The sequence below is a fragment of the Crocodylus siamensis genome, chromosome 9 (genome assembly GCF_052110815.1).
Source record: "Crocodylus siamensis isolate JL-2025a chromosome 9, ASM5211081v1, whole genome shotgun sequence".
In the NCBI taxonomy this organism is placed as follows: Eukaryota; Metazoa; Chordata; order Crocodylia; family Crocodylidae; genus Crocodylus; species Crocodylus siamensis.
In genome coordinates this window covers 17,654,619-17,669,035 of record NC_143403.1, presented here as the reverse complement: position 1 = coordinate 17,669,035, position 14,417 = coordinate 17,654,619, and the positions used below count along the sequence as shown (strand labels likewise).

The window sequence follows — 14,417 nt, the reverse complement described above, 5'->3', positions numbered from 1 at the left end:
CGTTCACTTACTAATATGTTGCCGTATACTTGGTGGACAACGTTTTAAAAACAAAAATCTTCATTCCTTTTTCTGAAGAGTTCTTTGAAAGATGACAAATTTACAAAGGCAAAATCCATCTTGTTGCTGACTGAAAGAAATGGATGCCATGCAGCTGGTGTGCTGCATTACTTGGAACACACAGATGCTAAAATTCCACCAGAACTGCGTGACTTTACAGCTGGAGTGCTCAAAGCTAAAGAAGATATGAAACTAGCAAGGCCTCTTTGTCATTATCTTAAAACACTTGGGGTTTGCAAGTAAGAAAATGCATAATCTATTCTAGCAGACTACTTAAAATAACTTGTGCAAAGAGCTGTTTGCTTTGAGTAATGGCTTTTTCCCCCTAAAGTTTGCCAAATGTTGTTTAATATTTGAGGAAAACTGTTGTTATGCCTCCTTGAGAGAGCAGGTTTTTAATAATGTGGCAGGTCTCTTGTTGGTTTCCCTTTGATATTGAAGGGGCTGCATAGTAATCTCTTTTCCTGTAGGTACCATATTTACTCAAAAACAATAGGTGATTTTTATTTGTTCAGCATAGGAGGTGGGAGCCTCATCTTGGATTTGAATACTGGAGCTGGAGCTGCCATTGCCACAGTTGCCTGGCCACAGCTGGGTTGAGTCATGTGGTGGTGGAGGGGAAAATGTTGCAGAGACAATGCGGTGTGCAACCCAGGGAGCCCACTTGGGAAGTGTGTGGCCCAGGGGAGTACAAGGGAGACTGCAGCAGTGGCAGAGCTGTTGCAGTTCTGGCCCCAACCAGAGCTCAGAGCCGAAGGTGCAGCTGCCACCACTACTATCTGGCTGGAGCCGGGCACCTTGTGTTCCATGCCCTGGGCCAGAGTCAGAGCTACTACATTGGGGTAAGTGATGGCAGGAGAAAAGCAGTGGAGAGTAGGAAGCAGGCAGACTGAGGGAGGGGGACAAACACTGATGGGAAGAGGAAGGCACGCAGCAGGTGTATAGGTTCTGATTTAACACAGATGTGGGGCAAGTGGCATAGAGGCAGACAGTATGCTCCCTACTTACTGCTGCACCATTCCCCATCGCAGTGATGGGAGGGATTCATTTAAGCCAACTCTCCAGTAATTAAGTTATCTACATGAAAAATTATAACAAATGTACAATTTTCCATGCATATAATCCATTTATTGGGGACTTGTCTTTAACTTGGAGTCAAGTAAGAGTGATGCCTTTTTTTTTAAGCATTGGTATGATGAAAATGGGAACTACATTTTCTTTCAATTGCCTCTAGGTGGTATTTTTTTGAAGTGGAGTGCTAATTTTACACTACGGATTTCTGTTATGATTTAGGGACCTACCCAAATTGAGGTGGCAGATGGGCAATTTTGCAGGCTGATTGTGGCGCTGGTTACCATTTTTTGTCTTTTCATGGTGTCTCTTTCCCCGCCCTTTCCTCCTCACCACTTCTGATTGTCCAAAGGGATCTGGTGGCCCTGCTCCTCATCGCTGATTGGTAGAGAAGGCTGCCCTTAATGTGGACATGCCCGTCACTGCTAATGGCCAGCCCTTTCAGCCAATCAGCGGTGGAGGTTGTGGCCACCATCTTGGCTGCTTCCTTTTGTGCTGGCAGCTCCTTCCCTCTGCACCCCCTGTGGACTGTGAGGCTGTGCCACAATGTCCTCTGCAGCGTTTTATTTTTAGTAAGCTTTCTTTCCCCTAGCAATTCTGTGCAAAATCATGAGAACTGCCATTTTTCACGGTTTTTGTGAAAATTTGTGATTTGAGTAGGTCCCTAGTTATGATGTTTCATAAATCAGAATACTCATCACAAATGTAATTTTAAGACTTGATATCAAAAACTCCTTGGAATGTATATTGAAATGACTTATTCTTCTAATCTTTTGCTTAAAGTAAACCAAACTTACAACAATAACTGTCTGCTTCCTTCTAGCTATGGTAGAGAATTTAATATGTGCATGTGTTAATGAATGCTTCCTCCAGTTGGGTCCCAGCTCCTAGTTATGTAGCTTGTGACTACACTGGCAATATAGGTATATACAGACATAGGGATGGAAGGGGATTTAGGCCATAGGAGTCTTCCACATTCTCGTTATCCAAAGTCACTGTTTCCTACCCTTACCCATGTATCTGCCATATTTGTAGTGTAGATGCACCTGAACTAGCTTTAAACCAGCTAGTTTGGTTGCAGGTGGTAGTCTTGTTGTGAGAGTATGGAAATCAGCATGGGCTGCAAGATCTTTGTGAGAAGCTGGGTAATTGAGAGACTAGTTTTATATTGAGCTTTATGCTCCCACATACAGTCTATTGCCAGTACCTGAACTAAGTTGTATAAAATCAGCTTGGGTACATCTCCATTATACTGTAGTCACATCAGTAACTGGGTTATAGCCAAATACTTACTGTGGCCTGTTAAGTGCTATCAAAATATAAGCAAATAATCCTCAGTTCTGAATTCCCCAGTGCTGCTGCTGAGTTTCACATACTTCTTAATAAAATAGAATATTCTTCCCATGAGGACCTGTTAATTTAAGAATAGGATTTTTTTTCCTAATAGTTTCTTGACTTAGCTTCTGAAATTTATGCTCATAAGTTCTTGTTAATCTTTTATCTATTAGTTCTTCTGAAATTGACAGATGACTCTATGGTCAAAAAGCACTTCAGTTTGCTGTCTTAAAAATTCAGGGCGGGGAGGATGGAATTGGCTTTGTTTATCCTTGTTAAGTCTTTTCCTCCTTTGTTGTGTTATAAATATGCAGGAATATGAGGATATGTCCAGATCGGCATCAAGTTAATTTACAAATAGATTTCCCGCCAAAGTCTTCAGATCAAATTACATCAGCAGTTGGATATGTCACAGTAAGTTACTAGACTTCTGTCTTGTTTTTAATATGTCTAATACGCCAGTCTGATTGCTAGCAATAATTCTGGTATAATATGATTGGCAGTTCATAATATCAGTAGAATAACATACATTTTGAGCCCTTGGAATGTCCTGTTTTCCTTTCTGCTCTCTTCTAGCTGACTGCTTGCTTTCTTTCAGGAAAGTGAAAGTGATTGTTTCTCTTTACAACAAAGTTTACAAAAGATGGACGCAAAAATGTTCTCTGTTTTAGGATCATCTCACAGTAAATATAATAAACTTTATCAGTTAGCTAGATATGGTATGTCTTCCTCATCTGTAGGAGCTGCAGCGGGAATAAACAGCATGGAGTATTGCCTCTTGTAATGCATGGCTTGAAGTGACGTTAGATCTTTCTAGTGTCCTTCATCCTCACCTGTGGCCCTTGTATATCAATGGAAGACTTTTAATGAGACAGCTGGGTTAGGTCTCCTTTGTTTAAGGCTGTTTTGTGGCTGATGAGACCTCCTTTCTTGCCCTGTTGTGTAAAGGAAGCAGGAGTCCTACAAGGCACGCTTGATGCTGTGTTGTTGTCGGTTCCTGTCACTTCTGCCTCTTGGCCAGCACTCAGTGACCATTGACAGACGCAAAAAAACTCCCAAAAAACAAAACCACTTTACCAGAAGAGGAATTGCGTCAGTTTGACCCAGCTTGCCCAACATTTGTGTAGATCACGTGCTTCAGTGGGGCTTTTTGGCACTTTTATCCAATAGCTGATTGATTCAAGCTATTAGATAAAAGTGCCAAAAAGCCCTGCTGAAGCGCGTGATCTACATACATGGTGAGCTGGTCAGGTCAGTCTGATGCAACACCTCTTTTGGAGCATGCATTTTGCTTGTTGAGGGGTGTGTGCTGAGTTGTAAGTAAAGCACTGGGTTTTTTCCCCCTATATCTGTAAGTAGCCGATATGTACTTAGTGAAGCTCTTCACTGGCCAGTAAAAGAAACTTGATTCTTTGTTGTATTAGTTTTTGCCTGAGGATTTAGTCTTTCTGCACTAAATGTAACAAAACTTCCTCAGTTCTCCATACAAAAAATTAACGAGAGAGTTTTTTATGATGATTAAGAAGATTACTGTTATTGCAGCAGATAATCACTTGGAGAAATTGAACCACACCTCATGGGAAATGAGTTACTTAAGTCACTTCCATGGACTGATTCCCACAGCCCCTCAAAAGACCTTTCAAACAGAAAGATAGATCAGATACATAGGAACTTTTGCTACTTCACTGCTTAACCTTTTCATTTATGTAACCATTTTATGTATACCTGACTGGATAGGAGAAATTATTCTATATAGGGTATATAAACTCTCAGAAGAGCTGTAAAGCAAATATTCTTACAAGTTATTCAAAAGGTTAAATATGGTGGCACAGCTTCCTACAAAAATGAGGCTTCTGGCTTTGCTTATCTGCCTAAGTTTGTGGTTATTGCTGAAAATAAATTACCTTTGCCCCCTGTATTCAAGTTCTCAGAGGTTTAAAATTCAGTTGACTTGCTCTTAAGGCATTGGAGGATAGATCTAAATGGAATGATACAGATCAAATTAATTTCTTTGGCTCTCATTGAATAAGCATGTAAAACAGTAACCTACAAATTGTTGTCAGACATTTTGACTCTACTCTGTATATACAGATACTTGACTTCTGTGATGTGGAACAGTTCAGTTAAACTAAGTTTCAGATCCCCCTCTCTAATCTGTGGCTAAGATTTGCTAGGCTCTCAAGGCTGTAGTGATAAATTAATGTTTAGTTATTTGAAACGTTAAAATGCTATAGTTCTTATAGCATAAGCCCAGTTTGAATGTTTATCATTCTAAGGTAAATTTAGTGTCAAACAGAAGGTCTTACTGAAGAGAAAAAGAACAGCAATGGAATGCATTCTGCAGATGATTCTAATATTATAAAAGCCCGAGTCTGTTGGTCTGTCTGTCTGTAACACTTTATTCATGCTCTGATTGGCTGACGGAAACAGCCAGTCAGAATGCTTCAGGCATGCGGGAGTGCCACCATGATTTCAAAGCTGCTCCAAGGACTGGGATGGGCTCCCCTACCCCACTCCCTACAAGCAGCACCGAGGACTAGACAGCAGATAGAGCTGGCCCAAGCGCTGACCTCAGCTCCCCTACCCCGATCCCTGCAAGAAGCAGAACAGCAGCAGCATGGGGCGTTAAGTGGTGGCACTCCATCCCAGCCCCCTATGCCCTGCCCCCATCATTCTTGTTGGGCATTTGGCTAGTACTACCATACTTTCAAGTCTGTAGTTGAAAAATTCAAATCAAAGAGCAAGCTTAAGTGCCTGTTCATTTTTTAACCTCACAACAAACATGAGTCCAATTGAGCTTTTGGTCTCTGTCAGAACATAAGACCATAGTATGGTATTGTTTGTTTCAGCGTGTATATCGGTCAACTAGAGACTGGAACACTTCCAGTTACAGGCACAAGTGTTTTTATAAGTTGGTAGAGAGGGATATTTTACTACTGACCTGGGCTGGACTGAACTTGTTCTATTTAAATATTAAAAGCTTATTAACTTTAGTCATATGGGCCATCTAATTCTCCCTCTGTGTTCCAGATACTACCTCTCCACGTTGTGGATGCAACAAACTACTTTGGTCGCATAGTAGATAAGAAAGAGGATCAATATGCAATTCTTGCTGTAGAAATGGACAAGTATTTTAAGAAAGCCAGTAATAAAGTATCGGTTGAAATGGTGAAGAAACTATCATTGTATGGATTACATGAAGAGAAGGTTTTTCATCGGTAAAATATTGAAATTCTTTTCAAAAAGAATGATTTAAAAATAAAGACTGTTCCTGGATATTTTAAAGTATTTGGATTAAAGCAATTGTACATGCCTGGAAAAATAATGCAAGTTCAAACCAGAACATTATCAAACCATTTTATTTACATTTTTTTAAATTTGCTACACGTGGAATATTTTGGGTAGCTCATATTTTGATCTGTTCTTATTTCATGTTCATAAAGGTTAAACAAATGATACAAGTAGAGTGCTGAATACAATCTTACTGTGGGTGCTTTGACAAATGGAAGTTACTGTCTATGTTTTGTCTCCCTAAAGGGTTCAAGTATTAGAGGTCTTTCCAAAAGAAGAAAATGGCTTTTTTTATAATGTTACTATCAAGTACATAGATGAAGGTAGAACTGGTCAGGTTCAAGGCCATCAGTTATTTCCCTTACCTGCAGAATTACAGAGTTTGCCCCCTCAGGCAGTGGAATTCATTGTTTGTAGAGTAAAACCTATTGATAATGAAACTGAATGGAACCCAAAGGTAAGTTTTCTTTTCTTCAGTATTTTTCCTTTTTGTAGATTAAGCTTAAGAAACGCATTTTTTATTTTATGGGAAAATTAAAAGTCCCTTTTTTTTTCTTTTATTAAAAAAAGTTGGTTAAAAACTTATTAATAACAAACAGTGAAATTTAATGTTTTTTAATTGAGAATCATAAAGATTTAAACTATTTGACCAGCTGTTTTCTAAGAAATGAATTATTTTTGGTTGTCCTCAATATTAAAATTGATTCTGTGAAATAAACTAAGTGTAATTTCTGAATCATTTATCAGCTGGCATTTTAATTATCAAGCAAACTTAAATATGTCTGTGTGGTATTTTTTTAATTGCTTCAGATAATTGTTTGCCCTCTAGGCAAATTTAGGTTGTTTGGGGGATATACTCTAGAAAGAAACGTTCTCAGAAGTCAGTCCCTTTTTCTAAAGTCTTCCAAGGTAAGGGTAGATATAATGTAGCCTCTTCCAAAGCCAGTCATCACTGCTGCTTGAATTTGCCAAAAGTAACTGCAGATATAATCTGATGCTCATGATCTGGTGCAGTGGCTTCCAAACTTGGATGAGGGTAGGGAGTAGTGGGGTAATGAAGCTTTGGTAAATGATCTATGAGTCGCACAATTCATGTGTGCCTTTATAGCGCTTTCTGTTAACATTTTTAAGGGTGTCTGGTGGTCTGCAAGAAAAAATTGAGGACAGACAATGGTCCATTCTTTCTAAACATGTACTTTACAACTGATTTAGTGATGCATCAGATATCTAGGTCAAGCCCATTAATCTTGCAGTAATATTGTTTAATCTATAGTTTTTCAGTGTATGCCTTCGTTAGTTTTTCTGGCATTTACTCCAAAACTGTTTGCATTACTTGATAAATACCCTGATTTCATTGTTAATTGTAATTCAGTAGTCTTCCAAATGTATAATAGTTGCAGAATCTGTTTTCAGTTTGGTATGTATTTTGTGTACTGTGAGTGTGGTGTTTTTTGTTTTTTTTGTTTTTTGTTTTGTTTTTTAGATTACTAGATATATTAATCAGAAAATTAAAGGAAAATTGCATGAAGCAAGAGTGGTGCTTACCTTGGGAAATACAGTTTGGGTTGATCCAATGGTAAGTATTAAATTGTAGCATATTTATATTTAAACTTAGTGATTCACAAATAAATGGTTCCTTACATCCTTTTAGTTCTCTATTTATAGATATTTATATATAGTGTGTATGCTTGCTTGCATGTGCATCCAGACACAAGCATTTTTATGTATAGATAAAATCCATGGTGTGTATATCTTGATTTGGCCTAACTATGAACCACTAGCAAAATTACAGGTGAACTTTACAAATCATTCAAAGTATATGCCCGTACGTAATTTATTTTTTCTCTAATTGTCATGAAATGAATAGGAAAAATATTTAGAGATGGAGATTTTAAGGGTTGATACTGATAGCTGATATTCGAGGAGGCATATCAGCTGATAATGATCCGAAAGCCAATACAGCTGCCATCAGGTGTTAAGTCCGGTATGGTGGAAGGAAAGTAGGAAGGTGTATGTGGGGCGGGAGGGCAAATCAACTCCCCCTGCTGTGAGGGAGGGAGGAGTCAGGGGCAGGTGCTGTCTGGGAGGGGGGCAGTGCGGGATGGAGGTGCAGCTCATGGGGTGGGAGCAGCTCCCACCACTCGCTGGCTGCACCCACGGAGGGTGGGGTAGTGTGTGCCCCGGATCTGTGCAGGGTGGGTGGGCTGCAGCTGCAGGGTGGAGCTGGCACTGCGATTTTTTTTCTTGCTGGGAGCTGGGCTTGGAATGGGCTCCAGTGCTGGGAGGATGCTGGAGTCACCTCATGTTTCGCCGCAGCTCTGTTCCCAGCACTGTGCAGCCACCCAGCGCAGCCCTAGCTTTTCCTGGCACTTGGGTAGAGGTGGGGCGTTCAGACAGGGCTGTGCCAGGTGGTATTGTGGGGCTGGGAGTGGAGCTGCGGTGAAATTTGGGGTGGCTGTAGCCTCCTCCTAGTGCTGTTGAAGACTGCTCTGAGCCCAGCCCCTGCCAAGAAGAGCACCACGCAGTTCTGGCTCTACCCCATAGCTATAGCCCACCCCACACTGCAGATTCAGGGGCACAACCCCCTGCCCTCTTGGGGTGCAAGCAGTGGTGAGAGCTACCACCACCCCACAAGCTGCGCCTCTGTCCCTCACCACAGGGGGCAGTGATTCCCCACACCCACATACACTGTTTCCCTCCCCTTCTGGCATACCAACAAGAGCAGGGGTGTCCAACCTTTCTGAATGTGGGGCTGGATCACAAACTTTTTATCACCCAGTGGGCTGGCGAGCCATATTCAGAGACCCCACAGGAAGTGGTATCACATCAGGAAGTGATGTTTCATAGTTTGTAGGGTCGGAAGGGACTTGAGCAGATCATCTAGTCCAACCCCCTGCCATAGCAGGAAAGAGTCCTGGGGTCAAATGACCCCAGCAAGGTGTTCATCTAACCTCCTCTTAAACACCCCCAGGGTAGGAGCCTGCACCACTTCTCTTGGAAGCTGGTTCCAGACCCTAGCCGCCCTGACTGAAGTAGCGCCTTCTGATATCTAACCTAAACCTACCCTCTGCCAGCTTGTGACCATTATTCCTGGTCACTCCTGGCGGTGCTCAGGGAAACAGTGACTTCCCCAATGCCTGCTGATCCCCCCTGACTAGTTTATAACAGGCCACAAGATCCCCCCTCAGCCTTCTCTTGTGGAGGCTGAACAGGTTCAGGTCCCGCAGCCTGTCCTCATAGGGCCTGCCCTGTTGTCCCCTGATCATACAAGTGGCCCTCCTCTGGACCCTCTCGATGCCGTCGACATCCCTCTTGAAGTGCGGCGCCCAGAACTGGATGCAGTACTCCAGCTGCGGCCTGACCAGTGCCGCATAGAGGGGAAGGATCACCTCCTTGGACCTGCTCGAGATGCATCTGTGGATGCGTGCCAAGGTGCGGTTGGCCTTCCTTACTGCTTCTCCACACTGCCGGCCCATGTTCATCTTGGAGTCAATGATCACTCCCAGATCCCTTTCCGCCTCCGTGCTGACAAGAGGGGAGTTCCCCAACCTGTAGGTATGGTGCCGGTTGTTTCTCCCGAGGTGCATCACCTTGCACTTGTCTGTGTTGAAACCCATCCTATTCTCATCTGCCCACCCTTGTAACCTGTCGAGGTCAGATTGTAGCCTGTTGCATCCTTCCACTGTTCCCACTTCCCCCCACATCTTAGTGTCATCAGCAAATTTGAACAGGGTGCTTTTTACCCCCTCGTCCAAATCGCTGATGAAGATGTTGAACAGCGCGGGCCCGAGGACCGAGCCCTGCGGAACCCCACTGCCCACGTCCTTCCAGGTTGAGAAGGACCCATCCACTACCACCCTCTGGGTGCGGCCCTCCAGCCAGTTGGCGACCCATTTGACTGTGTGGGTGTCTACACCACAGCCCCCCAGTTTCTTAATGAGAACAGGGTGAGAGACAGTGTCAAAAGCCTTCCAGAAGTCCAGGAAGACTATATCCACTGCTACCTCTGCATCTAATGATCTGGTGATCTGATCGTAAAAGGCCACCAGGTTGGTCTGACAGGACCTGCCACTGATGAACCCATGTTGGTTGCCCCTAAGCATGCAGTCTCCTGCTGGCCCCTCCTGTATGTGTGCCAGCATAATTTTCTCGAACAGCTTGCCTAGGATCGAGGTGAGACTAACTGGCCTATAGTTTCCCGGGTCTTCCTTCCTGCCTTTTGAAGATGGGGACCACGTTGGCCCTTTTCCAGTCCTCCGGTACCTCACCAGAGCACCACAAGTGCTCATAAAGTTGTGCCAGGGGACTTGCAATGACCTCGGCCAGTTCCTTTAGAACTCTAGGGTGGAGATCATCCGGGCCGGCTGACTTGAATACATCCAACCCCTCCAGAAGCCTAACTAAATCCTCGCTAACCCGTGGCCCAGGTGTGCCTTCCCCGGGGCCTGAGGAGGGCCCAGCAGGGAGGTGGCTGTTTTGGTCCCTACTTAAGAAGACGGAGGCAAAGAAATCGTTAAACGTGTTAGCTTTGCCGTCTGGTGTGACGACCATGTTACCCATGTCATCCTGCATGTGATGTCATGTGACCTTTGACACCAACGAAGTTGCAGGAAGTGACAATGAAATGGGTCTGGAAATGTTTAAAATTCAAAATAAAACAATATAAAAGCAAGAATGAAATAATACAAAACACTTGACTAAAATAAACACTTTAGCTCCTACTCACTTCTCAATGAATGAAAGAAGCATAATGTAAGTCGACAGATCAAATGTGGAAAAGGTATCAGCCAGGGTGGAAACTAATCAAAGCAACAAAATATGGGCATTTTTAAGAATAATCTTTAAGAAGATTTACTTTTATTGAATTAATAACTTGTTAAAACATCTTTAACAAGTAGTAACATGTTGAACCCCCAATCCCGCACAAAGAGAAACGGAAGCAAAAACAATCCAAATACTGGATAGTATTTTTACAAAGATTTTTTTTTACATGCTCCAAATTTACATTGGAGCCTTGGAGCCCAGATCATTCATGCTCTATTCTTGAGCATATTGTTCAGTCTTAAACGAGCATACAGCACAGCTTTCCCTCCCTGGTACAGCCCTGCCAACCCATCCCATCCCCTGTCAAGTGGTGGCTTCCCCACTTGCTGTTGCATTTTCCCCCTACCTGTGCCTGCTGGTCCCAAAAGGCAGAAGGCTCCACCGCCGCTTCTGCTGGGTATCCCCAGCAGCACGTGGGAAGCCAGCTTCAGCCACATGCTGTCTCGGATGGGATGGAATGGGCCCAGCTGGGTCCGCACCAGCCAGGAAAAGCAGCATGCAGCTGAAGCTGGCTTCCCTCGGGATGGGAGGAGGCTGGCCAGGTTGGCACCAGCCAGCAGAAGTGGCGGCAGAGCATTGTGCTGCTCAGGACGGACTGGTGCAGGCAGGGGGAAAATGCAGCTGAGCCCCTGCTGCTCCGGCCAGGCTTATCCCGTGCAGAGTGGCACATGGCTCTGCTGCTGCTTTTGCTGGCCAGTGCAGACCCAGCTGGGCTTCTCCTATTCTCCGCAGCTTGTGGGAAGCTGGCTTCAGCCGCATGCTGCTGGTCCAGATGGGACAGACCCAGCCAGGTCAGCACCAGCCAGGGAAAGTGGCATGTAGCTGAAGCTGGCTTCCCACAAGCTGCTGAGCCCAGCCAGGTCTGCACCAGCCAGCAGAAGCAGTGGCAGACCTGTGTGCCACTCAGGATGGGATGAGCTCAGCCCATCTGATGTGGCAGGAGCTCAGCTGCGTTTTCCCCCTGCCTGCACCAGTCAGTCCCGAGTGGCACATGGCTCCGCCGCCACTTCTGCTGGCTGGTGCCGACCTGGCCAGCCTCCTCTCGTCCCCAGCAGCATGTGGAAATCCAGCTTCAACTTCATGCAGGTCCCCGGAGGTGAGCTGGATGCTGGGGGCAAGGGGCGGAGCCAGAGGAGAAGTAGCCCGTGCTGTCCCCAGCTTGTCCCATCAGGGCAGTGGCGGCAGGACCTGACTCGTGATGAGCCTGGCTCCCCTCCCCTCGCCGTCAGCTGGGGCCCACAGGCCAGCCCTGCCCACCTTGCCTCGCCTCACCGCTGCCCCACCACTGCCGCTGCTGCGGAGCGCAGAGCAGGCACCAGGACTCTTCGGCTGTCCCGAGTGAGGGACCTCGGGACAGAGAAAATGGCTTGGCTGTCCATATGTTGGACAAGCTTAAACTAGAGGAAGCCCCTTTCCTCTCCACGCTGCCGGCTCTGCTCCATGCTGCGCTGCACTCAGCATGAGCATTATCAGCCAAATGATCGGCCCCATCAGGCCGATTTTTTTTATAAAGAAAATTGTCTATATTGGATATTGGTAATGATCCAAAATCAAACCGATGAATTGGTGTACCTCTACTACTAACAGCACCAGCCTGACCATGACAGCATTAATACCTTGGTGCATGAAACCTGCTATATAACCACCATGACCATTTCCACAAATACTGTACCTGTGATCACAGAAACAGTCTAGCTACTTAACTTTTCTGAATCTGTGCTCTGTATCACCTCATTCCTAATCAGTTGGTAGATCTATTCAATAGACCTTGATTACAGTTGTACTTATTTAATAGAGTGGGATTCACAGTAAAATTCACAAACTGGTCCACTTTGGTAGAAATACAAGCTTTACTTTAGGCTTAGTTGCCATTGAGAACATAGTCAAAGAGATATTTTGAATTGTAGTCTCTTTGAATTCAAAGTGAGTGACTTCATTGTTAATATGCACTGTTTCCTTTTGCTTATAAAAAATCCCCTCCTCTTTGGAAGAGTAATGCAATTTCTTTGGTAGTATATGCTGCTTCATATAGAGGAACTTTTTCTTCCACTTTGTCTTTGTGCTTTCTCATGGTCTCCTCGTCTTAACTATACAAGTCTTTGGGTATACCCTGCAAGAATTTCTTGGTTGCTGAATTCCTTGAATTATAGGATTCCCTGATTAATGTCTTAAATTGGAAGTGTATTCCTAAATATTCTGGCATTTTGCTTACTGTTGCAGTTAGAGTTGTGGTTTGTGCAGACTATTAAAGAGGACCTGGGGGGGAAGGGGGTTATACCATTCCTTTTGGAAGTTAAGCTTTTAGGAACTGAGGCAGAAGCTCATCTCTCCTTGAGGACCCCTTCTTTGGAAAGTTACAGTACGTTTGTGAACTGGCTCAGATATGAAGATCACAAACCCTTTTGGAAGAACGGAGGTTCAGTCTTTTTGTTGGTCAAGTTTTATATGTTGTTGTATCCTACTTTACATGTGGTTTATTTTTACTGCAAAATTACCTAATTCCTAATCTGATTATTTTAAATGCTCACCCTTTTTTGTGATGCTTGCATGTGGTTGGCATAGGAAAGCGAGAAGCTATTTCTCCAGTTACCTGGAATGCTGAGGAAACTAGGATAATTGTAGTTGTGTTATAATTTCTTGGGCTCTGCATCTGTTTTGCTATAGTTGGTCAAGCATAAAAATGAGTGCCACTCTATTTGCTGTTTACTTCCTGAATATGCTTCTCAAGGTGGTGTGTTCTGCAGCCAGTTTGATTTCAGGCTGACTTCTTTGCAAGCTGAAAGAAGCTTTTTCTTAAGAAAGGTTTCTTTTCTTTCCTGATGTAGAGAGCACTAGTAAGATTTTTGCCCTGATCATGTAATCTGATCTGGAAGATTGCTTTGGCCTGTAGGACGTCTTTTTGGCTTTATAACATCTTATGATATCTTTCTGTTGCTGGTCAAAGGGCAAATGATTCTTCAGTAGGATTTTCCATCTGTTAGTTCTAAACTTAATTTTAGGCTTTAGGGAACATTTTTTTTAAGATGACTTTTGTTTTTGTGTTTGAGAGTGGTTTTGTTTTGGTTTTTTGCTGCAGTAACTCTGTCTGAGTGAATTGCAGCGCCATCTGTCTTCACTTTTCCAGAGAGAAAAGATTGTTTATTGTAATCCCCACAATTGACTTCCAGATGCAAATACTAAGTTTCACTGAGCAAACCCATTGTTTTCTTGCCTGTGCCCTGCTTTCACCCTAGGAAGGATAGGAACTTTGTTTGGTTTGTTTGTTTGTTTTTATTTACTCTGAAGAATTTAGGACGTTAAAATAGCTGTACTTCTTTTGAAGGTTACCATAAAGACCAAGACTACAGCTAAAGCCAGTAATTGGTTAGATGGTTCTCTGACTGCACTCTGAGTGTGTGATAGGCAGGGATCCTAGTTTTCTCTGTTTTAAAAATTCAGAATTCTCAGAAAAATGCCCAAAATCCGTGTTTTCCTGCAGTTGAAATGAAATACCACTATATATTTAGTATTCCTTGAACACAGTGTTTTACAGTTATATTTACAGACCCTAGCCCCCCAGTGTGCAGGGAAGGGGGAATATGTGGGGTAGGGGTGGGGATGCTGGACCTTAGGCCATAGATAATGGTCCGGTCCATTACTCCTTGCATTGCTGGTGGTGCGATGTTAGTCCATGGTGACATGGCTGGCAGCGATGGCAGCCACAATTAATTTTTTTTACCAGTCCATGCTCACATACCAGGTCCTGCCTGCTGGGCCATGGAGGCAGCTCCTGCCTGGCCAGACTGCAGCCTTGTTTCCACCCCCCACCCCCGCCTGGTGGGCGCACAAATCTGGAA

The 14,417-nt window shown here is 43.9% G+C and overlaps 1 protein-coding gene across 1 annotated transcript in view; it reads left to right on the top strand.

The window, feature by feature from the left end:
- Positions 1-14,417, top strand: part of TDRD12 (tudor domain containing 12) — a 79,070-nt gene that overhangs the window by 50,266 nt on the left and 14,387 nt on the right. Inside the window, exons 21-25 of the mRNA XM_090063090.1 lie at positions 79-299; positions 2,781-2,880; positions 5,497-5,684; positions 6,004-6,214; positions 7,241-7,333. Of these exons, the coding sequence (XP_089919216.1) occupies positions 79-299; positions 2,781-2,880; positions 5,497-5,684; positions 6,004-6,214; positions 7,241-7,333 (813 nt within the window). The remainder of the gene's footprint in view (positions 1-78; positions 300-2,780; positions 2,881-5,496; positions 5,685-6,003; positions 6,215-7,240; positions 7,334-14,417) is intronic.